Raw genomic sequence first — 20,690 nt, 5'->3', positions numbered from 1 at the left:
ATACTGTAAAGCATAATTTACTTTCATTTTTGCAAAGCCATTTAAATATTATAAATATCTCTTATACATATTTTCATGGTGACACAATACATTTACAGTCTATTTAATTCACAGATGATGAGACTAAAATGAAAACTCTTTGAGGACCATACATCTTCTATAACATCACATTTTCCAGTTCCAAGATATTAAGCATATAAGTTATCTGTATTTGCAAGAATGGACTCTTGAAACAGTAATAAATATGTTAAATGATCTGATTGTGAAACATTAGGAAAATTAAAATCTAGAGCAATGAAAAACATCAGTGATACAAACAGCCAAGATAACTGGGGTTCATAATTTAAGTTAATAAATTATTAGCCTTTAAAATTAAATTGAACAGATCTTTTCCACAGCTAAATTAAGGAAGTATTTAGGGAATACTCCAAACCTCAATTCAACTTATTCATATAGTTATGTACAGGGTACCTAAGGATCTCAAAACACATTAAGATGACTTAATAATCATAATTAATGAGCAAAGTTGTTAGGATAATTTTTCATGCTCCCAAACCTAGACATTCAGGTTCTGTACTAGAAGGTGTTCAGTAGTAAATAGCTAACTAGCTTGTACTGTAAAAGAAAGACATGTATAGACCTGGTCCAATGCATTTGTAGCTGAGGATAACAGCTTAATTCAGATGTCATTTTTGCTACAAATGTGCTGCACAGTGGTGATATATTTGACAAAGGAGAAGCAGATGTAACTATGGAGATCATAACTTTAATTGACAACAATGTGAAAATTCAGAAGGATAACAAGCATCACGGATGGAGGTGACAATTATGCAGGAATAAAAATCAAATGTAAGCTTTATTATCATGAAGAAGATTCTATTTTTCCTCTCAGGATATTCCCCACTACTCCACAAAAAAGAACAAGGATGGAAAGAATTTTCTTCTCATTAATGAAAATGGGACAAAGGAACAGCCAGGGCATTCCTACCTGGTTTCCAGATGAACTGATTGTCCTTTTTGCCTTCCAAATGAGCTGCATGGGACAGCAAGAGAGAAAGGAATAGAAATAACTTCCTCGTGTTCCTCCATACCCAGCAAGTAACAGCCAGATTACCCCTTGGAAACATTCTTCAGATTTTCAGCCTCTTGACTTGACTATTCCTAAAAGAAAAAAGAAAGTCAGATAAGATTTTTTCTGTACAGAAATTATGAAACGTTACCTTGACTGCTAGAACCTTTTTCATGAGTGCATTACAAATTTTCTATTACCATAAAGAAACTACATATATTAAGATTTTTCAGATCAGCAGTTAATTAGCCATGTTTTCAATTCTTACTCATTGAAGGCATTACCAGTTCTAGAAACTCCCCAGTCCCTCACTCAGTTTACTTTGATTTTTAAAAGCAGGGTTGGCAGATACCTGGCATGTTCCCACCTTGTAGTCAACAAAACTCCTTGAGGGGTTCACAATTTGGGGAGTAAGATACACATACACAACAAAGTCCAAAATCTGGCAAGTACTGCTCTAACAGTAGTATTAAGAAAGTGAGGTGGAAAGATTGAGGAGGAGGCCATGAATTCTGTAATGAGAAAGAGAGAGAAGTCTGATACAAGATAATATTTGAGAAGACATTTAGGGAAACATAAGGGCTTCAAGGAGCCAGGAAGCACATTTCAGAGAACTAGGTGCTGAAATGAATTCTGTGTTTGGGGACTGCTAGTGGTCCAGTGGATGCTGTGAAAGACACAAAAGTGGAGGGAGGAAGGGACAGAGATGAGACTTAGAACATAGGCTGGGGAGCAAATTGTAAAGAGCCTTGAATGCTGTGTGAGGGATTAGGGCTTCATTCTGTAAATAGCAATAAGAATTATAGGAGAGCAAATGACTTTTAAATAACTGACATCAAGGTGCATAACGGATTATTGGTGGGTGTTACCAGAGAAATTGAGGCCAGTTAGGAATCTAATGAACTAGTCCATGCAGGTATTCATGAATCAGGAGAGATTTGAAAGGTGTGCTGAGGCTGAATTAAAAGGATTTGGAAGGGATGTAAGAGAGAGAGAAGATGAAAAATACAGCAAGACAGCAAACTTAGATGACTAGACCCATGGGATCCTTTTACCAAAGAAACAGGAAGAGGGGCACATTTTAAAAGGAAGCCAACAAGAATTCCCTTCAGATAATATTAAGTCTGATGTGCCTACAGCCTATCCAGGTAGAGGTTTCCAACAGATAAAAAGAAAATTCTACCTGGAGTTAAGGAGACCAGAACTAAATTGCCACAATAGATGTGTTAAGCAAACTATATCAAGACACATAGGTAGAAAGGGATAAAATGAATGAACCGTAAAAGGATATCAAGGGTAGAAGTTATGACCTCTAAGTATCTGACTGTGTGCTTCCTAGTGACCAAAGAAAAGAAATAGCTCATATAGCCTCCAAGTACGTAGAAATAAATTACATATTCTGTTTTTTGTTTTTGTTTTTTACTATTGTTTTTGAAGAAGCTATGGGGCTGCTCAAAAGCACTGATGGAATTTACCCCAAGAGTCCTCATAAATACAGATGATGTTCACCAATAAAAGAGACAAGGGCAAGGTGTATATGGTGGAGTCTCAAGGCACTCCTAGAACACTCCACAGTCACAGTGACAAAGTACAAAGCAGTAAAAGTGATTCTATAAGGAGTCAAGCAATGAAGTTCAAGTATGCAGCTCTCTGAGGGCCTGCCTTGATGCAGGGATGAAGAGAGTACTTGGATAAGCAACCAAAAGCTTTTCTTCAAACTTTTGTATTGCATACCAATATCAAGAAGCATAAAAGAGAAGGGCTCCAGCTGACATAAAATAGGGCTCTCTTGCTCGACTCTTTGTCCCCAAGGGACTGTGGGAATATTTCATGGAAACTTTGGGACCTTACTGGACACAATTCAAAAACCTCTGGCCTAGAGAACTGAACTGGCCACATTTCCTTGTGGTAGGCATCCAAGAGTATGATTTACCACAACTGTGCTTTTGCTAAAGGTTGGCCACTAAGGATATTAATTTTCCTTTATTCTAAGGCTATTGCTAGTTCATATGGTATTTCTGTGTGTGTCAGAAAAAGATAACCCCCTCCTCAAGTAAAAATGTTTTTAAGCTAGTATATTATTACACAACCTGAATTTTCCCGGCCATGAGACCTTTCCCAGACTCCACTGACAGCATCCCAGCCTGTGGGAACACGCGGGGTCTCTGTGTCCCCTTCACTCACATGAAGAAACATACACATTAGCATCAAAAAGCATACTCTGCACCCTCCCTCCTACTTCCCTGGTGAGGAGACAGTGCCATATTCAGAGATGGAGCTATGGGGGAGCTTGAGAAGCACCTCAGGAGACCTCCAGGAGTGGTTGGGAATAGAGCACAGCCACAAAATATGTGTTTACCTGTGGGTGCCCACTCTGCTGCAGGTACAAGGCGAAGGGGTCGTGGTGGGTTTGTGTAGGAAGGGGCTCTCCCTTTCAGCTCGAAGCCCTGGAATCTCAGCTCCCACCACATGCTCCCATGTAAGTTAGCTTCTGTCTACCGTGTGATTTGTGCCCCCTTATACAAGACATCTTTGTACACACACACACACACACACACACACACACACACACACACTAGAACGGGTATGTTTCTAATGTTAAATCTACATGCTGTAAGAAGCAACACAACAACAAATGCTTTGGACATTTTATCATGATATTTTAAAGTCTGTCTAAGTCTTTTGTCTCAATGGATAGTCATCTCACTTGTGCTGAAAGATGGACTGAAGATAAGCCATTAAGTTCCTTAGAAACCAAAAAGGAGTTCTCTCTCTCTCTCAAACACACAAGATTAATTTTTTACAATATAGATTTGATACAAAGACTTTAGTCTGGACATTTTTCAGAAGATACCATTGCCATTAATGCCATTGAGGCAGCTAAAAAAAAATCTAACTTATCACCCCCATAAAACAATATAACTTCCTAGTGAACATACAAAGCAAAGTAGTTGAAAAATATACCCTTGGGAAAGCAAATGAACTGGCCTTCTGAATAATGATGGATTTAATTCATTGCAACGCTAGAGAACTTTGGATACAAATGATGATTTGTGTTTGATCCTAAGTTATTATTATTATTAATAAAGTAATAATCAGCAGGACTAGCTCACTACTGAGGCCACGTCTACGACAGAAAATCATCAGGGTATAGGCGATGACTCTGTCCATTCTCATTAGTAGGAGACATATATCCATCATATTTAAAAACATATTTGAATCATCAAAATGTAAACTGAAGGGAAGGAGGACCAAAAGCATATTTGCTACACTCTAAATGGCTATAGGTTTAGAGTGAAGCCAAAAAGAGTTTTAAAAGAATTAGGAGTTTCACTGAGACTACAAGTAAGTTGAAATGATTAGCCAAGAATTGATATATAAATATTTTGAATTTTGAATTTTGCCATCAATCTTTGGATTTTAACTGCAAAAAATAATAACAATAATAACACACATATTAAAATTACCTGAACAGTCTGCTGTAAGCACTGTTCTCCTCTGAGGCTTCCCCACTGGTTGAGAGCCCTGTACTGGCTCGGCAAATGGACCCAATGTCTTTAAGGTTCCTTTTGTATTCACTCAAGCCACGACCCACCACTGGGTGGGAGATGCCTGGGCAGCATGAATGGGGAGCCTACTAGATGTCTGCCATCACCATATCTCCTGGCTGTCACTGTCTAAGAAGAATAATGCCAGTAGAAACCCCAAGACTGATTTCATTTTCCCCGCAGGATTAACACAATTTTTTAATTCATGGGTATTCCAGACTATGACACCCACTACAGGAACAAAGTGTACAGCTTCTACAATGAAAGTCTCTCAATCCTTTTCCTGTATCTCAATGACTGTCAATATAATTTCATCTAGAAATAATATTAAAATTCTTAACTTCAAGCTCTCCCTTTTTTTTTAATTTTATTTTGACCAGAAAAATAATCCAAAATACAGATCTTAAAGAATGAACAAAAACATCTCCATTGCCACAACAATCCTACTCCTAAAACACCCACATATTTTTAGGATCTGTGTTACCCCTAACCCTATACCTCATTACCTCCCTTTTCCCAAAAAACTTGAGGACAGGATGGAAAACAAGATTTGATGAACCTTGCACCATTTGTCATGCTGCATGGTTTATATACATAAGTAAAATGAGAATATCTGCTGACTCGATGGAAAGTGCAGAGTGGAATTTGAACACAGGTTTGTCTCTACTAAACAATATTGCCTCTTTCCTCCAAATGCCGGAAAGTTATGAAATTATTCCTTGGAAGACAATGAGAGTCATTCTTATATCCATTACTTGACAAGCCACAAAAGAGTTAACAACAAACAAAACGAGAGGAAACAAGAAACAATTAGATTCCACTCCTTTGTATAACACAAATGTAAAAATGTTGTAACTATGTAAATAAATATATATATATATATATATATATATATATATATATATATATATATATACACACACACACACATTGCAGGGAATATATGCTACCTATAATGGCATGAATAATTTATATCATGAAGGTCATTGAGTTTCCCAATCAACTTATTTACTCTATATCAAAATGTATTGGCAAGGTTAGCTCTAAACTGATGAATACTAAGAAAAATAAAAAAAAAGCAGTTTCTCCTTTAAGCCTCAGTTTTCTAATCATTCAGAGGCCCTTCAAACTATGAAAAATGTGTCTTAAACTTCATATGCATTTCATTTTCCCTTAAACATATTCTTGTCATTGAAGTTCCTGAATATTTTAAAAGCACAAAACTAAACAATAAAATAAAAACTATTCCAATTTGCTTTCAGCCTGAAAGACCAGCAATAAGTGGGAGAAAAGGAAACTTGACCATCCATATCCCCATAGTGCCATCTCATGGCAACTGTGCAGAGAAGATAGCTCAATAAAGATAACCGCATAACGGGCTGGAGGTGAGGACACCCACTGTCAAGACCAATTCAACTGAGCCGGATGGCGACTCCAATTACAAGTGATCATTCACTAAATACTGCTGGAGAAAGCACAGAGGCATTTGCTTTTGCTCAGTTATCTGCCTAATTTCTGATTGCAAGGTTGTACATTCCATTTTATTTTTTATAATCCATCAATATATAAAATATTGACCTAAGTACTCCATTGAACTCTCACCAAAGCCCTATGAAGTAGTTATTCATATTTCCCCCCATTTTAGAGATGAGGAAACTGAGGCATGGAAAGTTAAAGGACAAACCCAAGGTCACAGAGGTAGTGAGTTGTCTGCAAGTGATCTCAAAGGTCTTCCTCTGAAATGAGAGAAACTAACATTGTAACCCAATATCGATGCAAGCAGTTTTCAAAACCCCGAGTATGTAGATCCTTTATAACCCCATGGAGGATCTTTCAGAGAAGCTTCTACGAGGCCATTTACATATCATGTCTCTTAATGTTTTATTCCAAGGTCACCTCTGCCAGAAAAACATCAAAGCTGGATTAGAAAACAGGCCTGATGCCATAGCCCTGATCTATTTATTGCATCACAAATAGTGACTCTGGTCTTGGAGCCTCAGGGTCCTCAGGTACAAAATGAGGAGGACGTCACCCCATAACCCTTAGTGGGTGAGGATAGAATAAAATTATAAATGGAAAGTACTTAGATGAGCCAGCCAGAAGATGAGCGCTCACTAAAGGGTTACCATTGTTACAAATGTCATTATTCTCTCAAAATTCAGAAAAAAGCTTACTCCAGCAACATTTAAGGAACAGTTTGAGTGCAATCTTCTTCCGCAGCAGAGGAATGAGAGATGATTTTTTTTCAACTGCCCGATCTTGCAACTTTGCACCTTATTTCTGAAAGCACTCTGTACCAAGAGCCCCGTTAAAAATTTGCACTGACCCCGGGAAGAAAAAAGCTGATATTATTATCTCCATTTTATGAGAGAGTTACCACTGGCCTCGCAATGACATGATATTTAATAACTTCCTCAAGCCTTTTAACCACCAGCCTCTTCCTCCATGCACCTCACTCTACAGAATCCTCAATTATGCCAATATAAGGATGGGGTACCTGCACACATACCACAAAAGTATGCAATCTTGTGGCTTTGGGCTACTATATTAATAATTGCAATACATTTGCATCATGTAATGAGACCACAGGAAAATTTGCACAAAGTCTACACAAATATTTGACCTATCTTTGAACAAACTTTTGCCACAGGACTTAATACCTACAAAGAGGGTTTGAGATGTGTTTGCCAGAACCTTCAAAACTACATCTTGGTAGCTGTCGAAAATTCTAGAACGACAACTTTTTCTGAATGTCTACCTGCCCTGTTTAAATATATAAATGTGTATTTCATATATTTATAACATTTCCGTATTTCTTTGCAGGTAGCGTGGCCACAGGGCAGTTTTGGCCAACAATTTGCTGAATTCAAGAGTATCAAGTGGATGGGGAAGAGGGAATTACTTCCCTTCTTTAATAAAGATATAAAACCCCAAAGAAGAAAATGTCAAAGTGTGGTTCTTTGCCATTGACTCCTTCCCCATTATCCCTGCCTGAAACACAGATATCATGGCTGGAGCTCCAAGAGCCATCTTGAGATCATGGGGCTAAATGCCACACACTAGGAATGATGGAGTAGGGATGCAGAAGAAACCTGAAATGCAAATGCCATCATGGAGCTTCAGCAACTGTCCTAGATTGTCAACCTCTGTACTTTTTGCTTTGTGAGAAAAATTAATCCCTCTGTTTTAAGCCATTTTTGTGTGTGTTTCATATTATAAAGCTGAAAGCAACTCTTACTCCTACAGTACCCATGTCCCTAAATGCAGTGGCCTATTTATAGACATACCTATTTGTATGAGTGAGCCTCTATGACTTTAACAGACTGAAACACAACTTCTCACATGAGGCAAGCAACACATTGAAACTTGCTGTAAACCTGACAGTAGATGTCCCTATTTCTAAGCAGGTGAGATAGGTTTACTCTCTACATTGACTTCTTCAGATAAATATATGCAGTATTAAAAGAAAAGTGGATCAAATATATGATGATGGAAGGAGAACTGACTCTGGGTGGTGAACACACAATGGGATTTATAGATGATGTAATACAGAATTGTACACCTGAAATCTATGTAATTTTAGTAACAATTTTCACCCCAATAAATTAAAAAAAAAAGAAAAGTAACATGTATCTGTTGCCATTTTTTGTAAGTGTCACTGCAGGGAAGAAAGGGTCCTTCATGTATAAGAAACTATAAATCAAGGAGAAAGGTAGTGATTACTCTGGTAAGCTGTCTCAGATTCCCCAATGAAAATGTCCATTCATATACACCTAGTCTAGAATAAGAACATATTTATGTAGCTATCTTCTATGCAGTTGTCAAGCCCTCCCTGAAGATATGGACACGTTCTTGTAATTTTAGAATGACATGCTATCACCTCGTGAAAAATCATCTCATTACCTCATGAAATCATGTCCTCATGACCCCCTAGAATTCCTGGTTGTTGCTCAAATCTTCCACTCCCTCTTTCTTAATCCATTTTCTCACTTGGGAAAGGGGCACCAAATTTTCCTCACTATCTTACTTCTCACTGGCCACTTCTTCTCAGCCTCCTTTTCTAGAATTTCCCCTCATTCTGATCTCTAAATTGATGTATCGCTAACTTTCCTCAGACTCCTTTTCTTCTTTAGATTTGCTCACTTGCCCAGTGATTTTTAGTCCCCCCAGCTTTAAATGTCATGCTTCATGATTCCCATTTCTCCATATCCACTCCCATATCTCCAGTCCTGGATATGGAGATGAATCCAGTCCTGGATTGTTCCCTGGACTTGTACATCCACCTTATCACTGAACATCTCCACATGGATGTCTGGTAGGTAACTCACATGTAGTACACATGACAGAGCTATGGTCCCCCTATGTAGTCTGCAGCCCCATTCTCCCCTCAGTGTCCCTGTCTCAATAATGGTACCACACTTCGTCAGGAGTCATCCTAAAATCCTTTCTCTCACATCTGAAAACGAAGCCATTAGCAAATCTAATGAGCAAGACTTTCACAATCTATGCAGTACTAGGACATTTCCCATCTTTTTTGCCACTACCTTCCTAGTGCAACCTACCATTATTTCTCACCTAAGCGGCTGAATCAGCCTCCTAACTGGTTTTTCCTCTTTCACTCTTCATTGCCTTCTATGCACTTTTCACAGAAGATCCAGAATAATCTTTAGGAAAGAAAAATACACTTCCTTTCTTAACATCCTCTCATCACTTCTCATCACAGAATAAAATCTAAGGGCTTTGCTGGTTGGACTTTCACTTCCTCTCCATCTTACTACCCTCCATTCACTCTTCTAGCCCAGATATCCTGCCCTCTTTCTTGTTCTTCAAGGCTACACCTTCTCAAGATCCTCGCATTACTATTGCCTCGGTATCCACAAGGCTTGCTTCCTCAGTTAACTCTTCTCAAAGGCTTCCCCAGACCATGGCCTGTTCATCAGAGTTGCAATCAATCTATCTTCTTGACATTTGTTTCTTGTTTGTGTGTAACACTTAGAAAAGATCAATACCTGGCAATAATATATATTGGTTTATTCGTTTCTTTTCATCTCCTCAAGTATTATCTACATATTTTATCTAGTTCATTTGTTATATGCCCAGTGCCTAGTGTATTGCCTGGCAAAAAGTAGATATTCAATAGAGATTCACTAAATGAATAAATGGATTCTTGAGTCTACGTTTGTAAATTTTTTTCTAGTTAAGTTTTCTTGATCTTGGACCATGAATTTGATGAATATTCTTTAGCATACAATGAGAGACAGATGGCTAGAAAAGTCCAGCTACCTGAAAAAATTAGACTACTTTGAAATACATTAAAAATCATTTCTAAGATTTCAACATTTGGAACATATGTAATATATTCAAACATACATGGAGTGGGGTAGATACTATCTGCTGCAAATTTAAGATAGAACTAGTATTGACTCTGATTTTTTTCAAAAAATCTTATGTCCATGTTTTTTAGATAATAAATTATTTACTTTTTTAAAGCACAAAATGGCTTCCAAGCATAAAGTTTTATGCCTCTTAGGGGACAGAAATATAATTATGAAATCAAAGAAAACAAAATTTATCTGAAAGAAATGGTTTCTAAAATGTATAATTTCTTCCTTCTCATCTGAGGACCTTCCTCGCATTATTATTTGACAGCACTCTCACTAATGAATGCTGATCTGCTTCAGTAAAAGATGTCGTCAGGGTCCTAATCCTTGCATTTAAAGCAAAAAGAAAATCAATTGATTAAAATGTACATTTGTCTTTTTAACTTTAATGCTACTATAATTTATTCAATGTACAGACAAATAGAAAGTATTTGAATTGAGAACAGCAATAGGTTCTCTCTTATATAACATTTAAGTCAGTTCTTGCACAGGCCAATGGCCAACTTTACAATGTTACGAGTTTCTTTTGGTTTGAGTTTCTGAATTCTTTCCTCTGGGCTCAGTAAAGTTAATTTAGTAGTTGTGAAAGCCTGAAAATCATTTGAATGATGCTAAAAAGCTGAAAAATTCCTCCAACTTTATAAATTACAAACATCCCACTCTATTGCCCCCAAAAGATGAGAAGAATAGAAAAAGTTTGATGTTGTCTACATTTTTTAAATCCTCAAGTGGAGGACTCCTTTTTATAAAGTAGGGAAAAAAAATGAAAGTTAAATAGTTTAATGGAAATGATATGAAAAAATATAAGGTAGTCACTACACTAAAGAAAAAATAAAATGCATATAATCTGTTTGGAAGATCTTAGGTTAATTATAAAAAGAAAAATGCATTCAATTCTGAAGCACTGCATTCTAGAAAGACTAATAAAGTTAGTACAACCACTTCTGTAGATATTTTAAGAAATAAAATTCACACCTAATGGTATTAGTCTATAGTCCATTCACTTAAAGGTGCAGGGAAGAATTTGATAATATCGTTTAACAAAACTTTATAAACATATAATATTTATTTATATGTTTTATACGTGTACACACACACATATATGTATACACACATGCATATATATATGAATGTAGAGAGTAATTTTTTGTGGGCTTATATATATAACAGTTACTGTAAAGAGCTTTGTAAGTATTCAGTATACCTAGAATGTATAAACAAGACAAGATCCTCTTCTGAACTGCTACTGACCTTTGAAATTTAAAAAATACTTAATTACTCATTAACATTTTCTGCAATGTAAGATTATAAATATTTAATGTCAAGATAACTATCCAGTTAAACTGTAAATATTACTTTGTGTTCTCTTATTTATGCATCTACTATTGCAAAGAAACTTATTGAAAAACATGTCCACAGCTGACATAAAAATAATAGCATGTTTATAAGCCTATCAAGTTTTCTAGCTGTCCCTTCCAGTATCTTTTATAAGTTTTCATTTATTATGGTTGGGCACTGACTAATAATAATTTGCTCATTTAATTCAGGAGATTTGAGAGAATTTACTTTAATCCTGTCTCATCTCATTCTTCCCCAAAGAATCAAGTAATATCTGAAAGAGAACATTCCAAACTACATTGAAATGCAAAAGGTGTTTTCAGATTCTTCTTTACTTACATAAACCACAAGAAGTTTCAAACACATGCTGGAGCAATGGAAAACAGATTTTATCCTCCTAATAGCATCTCGAAGGGTTTTTCTGTTTTTTTTATTGTCTCTAGATGTTTTACATAGATCAACAAAGCCTAAAGACAGTTGTCTTGAAACACATTTTATTTATCATTTCCTACCTTAAAAAAATTCAATATATTCACTTAATACTATCTACCTTTCATTTCAGAGGAAACAGGCAGAAATTGATGACACAAGCCACTCTTCACCTTCATGTACTACATTACACTATTAATGTGTGTGCACATATGGATACACACAATTTTAAAAGGATAAAATGATCAAAACACAAAGGAAAATTTTCAGACTGATTTCTCTCAGAGAAAGAAGAGAAGTTCACTGGGCGCCCTGGCAATTTGCCACTGGAAATTTTACATTTAGAACTTTAATTACAAACTTAGTAAGTGGATTATAATGAAAGATATCTCTAGCAAGGGAGCCCAGACAGATGCATCATGAATGCATTAAGGAAAACACCAGAGAGAGAACTTTACATCAGCAGAAAGATTTTAATTAAACAGCAATAGGATGGATCTCTTCTGCGAAATGATATTGCCATTGCCACAGTTCACTAAAACTATTAACTACAGAATATATTCTTTGAAACCATTCCACTCTGGAAAGTATGCCTAAACTTTTGAATTTCCATTATGAGGGCAGGAAACTGCCGGTATGAAGGAGGAAAAAGGTCTATTAGTGAAATGTGGAATGAAAAACCATTTCTTCGTTTGCCTGCTACACTTGGCAATCTGTATCTGAAATGGCTCCAACGCACTGCATGGAGACCCACAGGCTGCAGAAGGCAAATGAGCCAACAGTGACCACCTCGTGTCCACTGAATGTTAACAGTGATCCACTGGGAACAGCCAAAACACGGGCTGAGATCGGTGTTTCATAATGTCACTTATCTGTACTTTCATTCTTGGCATGAATTCAATTATTTACTTGAGATACTTGGTTGTTAAAGATACACATTTTCAAAAAAACCTCAACAATATTCCTGTGACCTCTGCAGTGTCCAACCAAAAGTCTGTTCCTTGAGTACAGGAGCCATATTTTCTTCATTTTGTATTTCTAGCTTGTAACCCAATACCTAGACCCAGCAAGTGCAAGGCAAATGTTGAGTAAGTGAATGAAGCAAATAGCTACAGCAGGGTACATTCCAGCGTGATAAACTTATAACAAACCAAAAACAATTGGGCTAGGAAAGCCAGTAACCCCAAACACATGCAAAAAAATTGATTGCAATTATGCTTCCCCTAAAACATTGCAAAATTCTATCCTCACAGATTTCTGAGACACCTCACATTTATTATTTACCCTATAAACATTATTGCTTCACTAACACACACTTTCCAGATTGTTGCCAATTCCAATGTTGGAATGAGTACCAACAAGTACAATGTTGGAGGATCTCTAGGGCCCCAAAGAGGGAAATTTTTGGGAGTGTAACAGTACGTGGAAAATGACATGCCAAACAGATAGTTTAATAAAACAAGTAAACATTAGTTAATAATTACACAAAGTTCTTAAAGGAAATCAAATGATTCATGTCCCCAAAGTAATAGCCTTAAACTGTGAGATGCCTTCTAATTTCTAGAAATAATCACTAATTTTTACAGAGTTAAGAGTAAATTTCAGGAAACCTTCAAAGGTCCTGGACCTTTAAATATAATATGTCTTAGCATAGTAATTTTTAATTAAAATGGAAAATATACGTTCCCCCAGATCTTATATTTGCTGTACCAGAGCTCTAGACAGTAACAGCAACATAGATGAGACCTCTGTCACCTAGGGAAAGAGGAATACTGTTCGGAAATCCAACAGTCAGGAAGAAATGTCTGTGAGAACAAAAGCTATAATCTGAGAGAGAGAAAAGAAATGTCAGAAAATTCTTAAAATCAACCAAGTAAAAATGACGTTAACTTAAATGTCTTAGTGCAAACACAAGGTGAGCTTATGAAGAACCAGCTAAATGACAAGAATGAAACTAAAATAGGCATTCTCCCAAATGTTTACAAAGGAAATATCCCTTCTGCCCTGTTGGGTATGTCACCAAAAAACTGACAGTCACACTGACGCCATAGGTGTTTATAATACTTTGGGGGAACCAGAGGTAAAATTCATCATTCAAGTGTATCAAATCAAACTCATGCGGAATTGTAACATTAATGAGATGAAAAGGAACACAATGTGTCCCCTCATGGGTCACTTGCATCACTTTGTTCTTTGGCCCAGGATACACCTTCATCCTCCATCAGCTTTAGAAATGCATGCCATTGTCACAGGGTGGGGTGCTCAGTAAGCTCAGTAAGCTTAGATAAGGGGAAGTCATGGCCTTCAACAAATCTTTGTCATTTTTTTAAATAGAGTAGAATGATTCTTTTAAAGGATCAGTAGTCTACAAGAATATCAATTTTAATTGGTGATATCAGCTTCAAATGATATTTCTTTTTTTTTTTTTTTCATTTTAAAGGACTAATTTTTTAGAGGAGTTTTAGGTTTACAACAAAATTGAGGAAAAGGTACAGAGATCCCCCCCGCGGCCCCACACATGTAAATCGTCCTCCATTATCAACATTGCTCACCAGAATGGCATACTCTTTATGAAGGATGGTTTTTCCTTAGCACCTCATAATCACCCCAGGTTTATAGTTTACTGTAGCAGTCACTCTCGGTGTTGTACATTCTATGGGTTTAGACAAATGTATAATGACATGTATCCATCACTATAATACTGTGATGATATCAATTCATACCTGATAATGTTACATTCCCTCAACAATTCCCAGTACATGCCACTATTTTCCTAAACCTGCCCCTCTTCTCCCAGTAGAGCAACAATTTTTGCACCTTCTAGTTCACGAGCACAAGAAGAAATGAATGTTGACGTCAATGTTGAAACACAGAAGAGAATATTGATGCAGAGACACAAACACTTAAAGGAACAAGGAATTAAAAGAATATTGGAAGAGATCTCTAATACTCTTTGGAGTAACTGAATTTTCTAATGACAGGGACTTAATTCAATGCCCCCACAAAACAGCCTATTGCACTTCTAGATAGCTCCAATTATTAGGACGTACATCTCAAGCCAGAGAGTTGTTTTCCATTCTTTATCTAAAAGTCCTTGATCTTAACACTTCCCTTGCAGTTATAAAGTATGTCTCATGTATCTGCCCTTGACAAAACTCCAAGTTTCTTCTTTTCTAGGCTAAACATGTCCAGCTCTTACAACCATTTCCCATTATTTGTGCTTTCCACATCCTTCATGGATATGGCCCCTTTCTCAGAACATGCCTCCGGAAGAGGAAGGGCAACTCTGTAGCAGGGTATGACTGTCAGCCATTAGCAGCCAAATTCATAGTAGCCAGCCAGGTAAAGGAGACGTGGGTGAGAGAGCAAATGCTCTAGAAACAGTCATAAGTAAAGGGGGGGAAGCAAGCCAGTACACAGAAGTATTCATATCAGGGCTTATTAATGTTAATTAGAAACACGATAATGTTAATTAGAAAGACAGTAACCTAAATGTCTACTATAAGGAAATGATTAAGTAACTTTGTTATATCTCCGCACTGGAGTATTGTGTAGCCACATCATGCAAGTACAAAGAACATAAAAAATATGAGAAATGTGTATGAAACTTTAAAAAAGAACACAGTATTACACGTGACTAAAATTATGAGGGAAAATCTATGCATGAAACTTTTTCAAAAATATATACTAAGCGTGTTAGTTGTGCACGCAACACAAAATACGGCACAATGTGGAGCACCTATTGAGTGTTTAGTGAGTATCTGTGGTCTGCTTGAAGAAGCTAACACTGCAAGGCCATTTCACTGCAATGTGTGGATTTTGGCAACTTGTCAGTGAAACAGTGTTTTTCCCAGGAAAGAAAATAATCTGCTGTAAAAGAAACTTTAATGACTATTTTAAAAAAGCCTTGTTTCCCCATGTAGCCATTCTTCTCCAAGTAGCAGAGAGGGGAAGTATTTCCCCACTCCTTTGTGTTCCACAAAGCTCATCTAAACACAGAGTTACTATCAACTTTTAATGGAAATGCCTAGAGCAAGACAGAAAGCGGACCCTTGGGTTTCATGGCCCCTGTTAAAAAGCAAAGCTTGTTGCAGGATAACTTTTTTTTTTTTTGTCATGAAAATTAAAATAAACGTAAACATTCTGCCTCTTTTTAGAAGGTAATTTTAATTTGATTTATTTTTATGGAAGCTTCTCATATATTCAATAACAAAAGCTTAAAATCAAAGAGAGACCCAGATGTCTACTCCTTCTGCTTTCCCACTCCTCATAGTTGCACCAGCCATGGCACCCTCTGCCTAGTCCCCTAAGCCAATGGAAATCCACTAAATATCTTCTTTTCCCAACATCCTCTGCTCCAGTTGGCTGTCCATTCAGAGAAGGCAGACCAAATTCTAACACAGCTATAGTTACTGCCCCAGCCAACTGACAGCTGATTTCACTTAATATTACATGAATTTCTAGTGCAAAAGGATTTGGATGGTCCCTTGAATGCTATTAAAATCCGACACACACCTAACTCCATGATATTATGTCTCAGCAATACAGTGAACAGAATCCTACAATTCTGCTCTTACTCTAATGCAACATTTCAATGAAATATTGCCATCATCAAATATTTAGTGAATACCAGAACGCAGAGACCAAGTAGAGCGTGAGGCTCAGCTGAAATCAAAAAAGTTTTGCCATTGCCCCTCCTTTTAGGATGCTTACCAACTACTTGGAATTCCTGGACATATAATCAGTAAAGATTTAATTAACTAAACAGATTTAATTAACTAAACAATTACCTATGTAAGTGCCAATTTCTCATTACAGACATGAGCCTTGTAGGAGTTCCTAGAATAACTTCAAGGAGAATACATTTAAAAATTAATAGATATTAGATAAGTTTTGAGCATGGGGCAGCACATGGAATTTCAAGGAGAGAAATGCATGAAGTAAAGGGCTGAGATTTGGGATAAAGCTTTAAAGCAAGATTGGAACCACAGGGCAAATGTTCTGAAATGTGAAAGCTCCTAATTTTACTCCATAGGCAATGGTCAGGTGATCAAGGATTTCTCCGACAAGAGTCAATATAAAACTGTACTTTAAAAGAAAACTGACAATAGCTCATAGGGTAGATTAAGAAATATGAGCTCAGAGAAGATTAGGGCAGTAATTTATTTATATGTAAAGACCTGTTGCAGACAGGGAGACCTCTGTGGAAAATAGAAAGACAGCAAGAGAAACAATAAAGAAAGGGCACACTGGAGGATAAAAAGAGATGGTCACGGCTAACAATGAGGTCTCAAGCTGAGAAACAGGAGCCTGGTTAAGGAAAGTGATGACAATTTTTGCTTTGTCCCAAGTTTGATGTAATGATGTAATATTCAAGTAACAATGTCCACTGGAGAGGGGGAGACATGGAATGGAGAACAGTCAAAGTTAGAGACGTGAATTGGAAAATCAGGCCCATTGGGTTGTTGGTTAAGTCCATGAAAATAGAAAATCCGGCAAGTTCTTCAAGTGAGAGATTGTACTATGGAAAGATCTGGAGGCTAAGGGCTTATAGTCTGCTCACATTCAAGATGAAGAAGAAATGGTTTTTGCTCACACTACCCCTTCTGGGTAAAATGTGCTCCTCTACTTTTATGAACTTGTCTGCAAGACTCACGGGCTAGCACAAATGACACCTCATTTATAGGATCTTCTCTAACTCATCTGGGCAGACTTACTCAACACTGAATGTGTGGTCCCAAGGTATGCTGTGCAACAATCACTTATACATCTCATAGCCATTAGACTGTGAACTTCACGGTGACAAAGATTCTGCCTTATCAGTTTTTATATTCCTAGCACAGTGCTTGGCACAGACAGATACTTAATCAATGCTTATTAAATATTTGATGTCCAGTGAAGTAGAGAAAATATGAACTAACCAGTAGGAGGGGACCTAAAACAGCAAAATTTTGTGGAATAATAGTAATAATACCTCAATCTGATTTAAATGATGGAATTCTGGACACTGAGCTCATGCTATGAGACTCTGAGGGCCTGGAAACGGCGGGAAAGCATCTTGCATGTGGGAAAACAAGGAATCAGTGGGGGACGTAGGGAAGACTGTGGGAGCTAGTCTCCAAGATGGCCTACGATGAGTCTTACCTCTTGGTATGCACACCTTGTACAGCCCCCTCCCACACTGAACAAGAAATTGTGAAAGTGATGATGGGTGATTTTCTAGGCTAGGTCATAAAAGATACTACAGTGTTTGCCATATACTCTTGATCATTCACCTGGAATACCAGGTACCTTGTCATGCAGATATTCCAGCAACCCTACTGAGAGGCCACATGGCATGGAACTGAGGCCTCATTTCAACAAGCAACACTAACATGCCAGATATTTGTGTGAGTCCCCTTGGAAGCAGATCCTCCAGCCCCAGTCAAGCCTTCAAATGATGGCAGCTCCAGCTGATGTCTTTATTGCAATCTCATTAGAAACGCTGGGTCAGATTCCAGACCCACAGAGACTTGTGATATAATACATACTTATTGATGTTTTAGGCTATTAATAATTTGTTACACAGCAATAAATGACTAATACACTTAGGTTCTTTCTATTTCTCTAGATCTCTTCTCCAAAAGGAAGAAGTTAATAAAGAATAAGAGGTAGTCAATGATGATGACTCTTAGAGAACAGACACTTGATTATTCTGCTGCAGGATTAAAGACTACAAAGTGGAGTGAACATGACTCAAAACTAGAACCAAATTAAAGTCCTAATTCTGCCACTGGCTTTCTCTGTGGCTCTGGCCAAATCCCTTCATCCTTCTGAACCTCTAATTCCACCTGTGCTGCAAAGGGAGAACAATACAGAATGTACAAGTTTATTATGGGGTTGTCTTAAATGTGATAAAATTTCTTGAGCACCTATCACTATAAGATCTAGCACATAGTAGATACTCAATAGTATGAATTGAATAAAAATTTAAAGACAATTCAAACCAGATAAAGAGGCTGAAAAATAAGTGGGAGAAGCCATTATAGAAGGTGAGCCACAAAATAATGAAGCCCTAAATAAGACTTCTGCCTCATACAATGCAGGTCTTGCCTCTTACATGTGGCAAAATAGGTCCACTGTTTGCTTACTTCTTTAGCAAATCTTTCCTATGCAACCCAAATAGTTAGCTTTCAGATGCATATCTGAATTCAAAATAAATTGATTCTCTCGGTACATATTTACTGGGTGCCTACTGTACGTTAAGTATTTTTCTTAGTGATAAACCTGCAACAGTAGCAAAATAAACTTAAAGTAGATAAGAAATGAGCTATAGGGGCAGCCGGGTGGCTCAGTTGGTTAGAGTGCGAGCTCTGAACAACAGGGTTGCCGATTCGATTCCCACATGGGCCAGTGAGCTGCGCCCTCCACAACTGCATTGAAGACAATGAGCTGCCACTGAGCTGCCAGAGGGGTGGCTGGATGGCTCAGTTGGTTAGAGCAGGAGTTCTCAACAACAAGGTTGCCGGTTCAATTCCCACATGGGATGATGGGCTGCACCCGCTGCAACTAAGACTGAAAACAGAGACTGGACTTGAAGCTGAGCTGCGCCCTCCACAACAAGATTGAAGAACGACTTGGAGCTGATGGGCCCTGGAGAAACACACTTTTCCCCAATATTCCCCAATAAAAGTAAAAAAAGAAAAAGAAGAATAAGAAGGAGAAGGAGAAGGGGAAGGAGGAGGAGGAGGAGGAGGAGGAGGAGGAGGAGGAGGAGGAGGAGGGGGAGGAGGAGAAGGAGAAGTGAGCTGTATGTATTTGGGAAATAGTGTTCCGAGCAGAAGGAATAGTAAGTGCCATGTTCCTGAGGGTTAGAAGCCAGTGAAGTAGGATTGAAGTGAGCAAAAGGAGAAATAGAGAATATGATGCCAGAAAAGCAACAGAACAAGTACAGGGCCTCTTTAGACCACTGTAATAATTTTAGCTTTTACTATGAGTAAAAGGGGGAACCACTGGAGTATTTTGAACAGAAGACTGACATTATGTGACATATTTTAGCAGAATCTCTCTAGCTGCTATATTGAGAATAGACTTCAGGAGGGGAAAATATAGAAACAGGAGACTAGATATGAGGCAGTTATGAGTGAAGGTGGTTGGCATTAGTCGATTTCTATCAATATTTTCAAGGCAGTGCCAATACGATTTGCTGATAGATTCGATGTGAGTAAAAGAATAAAGGATGACTCCAAGATTTTGGACATGAGAAATGGAAAGAATGAATTGCAACTGACAAATGGGAAGGCCATGAGGTGAAAGGAGCAGATATGAGGTACAAGGGATATCAGAAGTTCAGTTTCAAAGGCTAAGATTGAAATGCTTATCATATATCCTAGTAGAGATAACAAATAGGAAATTATATCCATGAATCTGTAGTTCAGGGGAGAACCCTGAGCTGGTGATATTAGGAAGGTATTAGCTATAAATAGTGTAGGGTTGGATGCGAGTGAGGATAGAGGAGACCGTTTTGCTCCAAGTCTACCATCAACAATCATGTGCTCCTTTCACTCGTCTCTGTCTCTTCTGAGTTCTGCCTCATTCCACTTCCCTGGCCTCCCAAGATTCTGCCCTCCACAATTCAAAATCCCATGAATCACCTTCTCCAATCCTCTTCAATATTAAACCAGGCTCCACACTTAACTCTTTCAATTCCTGTTTCTGGAATGATTAGGTTTCTCTCACTGCTCTCATCATCCACTGAGAAACAATGGGAGAACTGATCGTCAGTCCCCGCTGCCGTTCCCACTACAATTCAATTAATGTATCTAAACTCTTCCTTTCCTTCTTTCCTGACAAGTTTAGTTCTGGGCTCTTTTGTAGTCATACCACACCTCTTAAGGAAAATTCCAACTACCTTGTAGGAAGGCTCTATCCAATGAATATTAAAAA

At 37.6% G+C, this 20,690-nt stretch overlaps 1 protein-coding gene across 2 annotated transcripts in view; it reads right to left on the bottom strand.

The window, feature by feature from the left end:
* THSD7B (thrombospondin type 1 domain containing 7B) overlaps nt 1-20,690 on the bottom strand; it is an 815,330-nt gene that overhangs the window by 696,230 nt on the left and 98,410 nt on the right. For both annotated transcript variants that reach the window (XM_081051932.1, XM_081051933.1), the window contains exon 2: nt 989-1,161. In XM_081051932.1, the coding sequence (XP_080908058.1) occupies nt 989-1,127 (139 nt within the window). In that variant the 5' untranslated portion in view covers nt 1,128-1,161. The remainder of the gene's footprint in view (nt 1-988; nt 1,162-20,690) is intronic.

Source organism: Rhinolophus hipposideros (assembly GCF_964194185.1).
Source record: "Rhinolophus hipposideros genome assembly, chromosome: 6".
Lineage (NCBI taxonomy): Eukaryota > Metazoa > Chordata > Mammalia > Chiroptera > Rhinolophidae > Rhinolophus > Rhinolophus hipposideros.
Note: the sequence above shows the minus strand (reverse complement) of the source record. Positions and strands in the feature narration are given on the sequence as shown.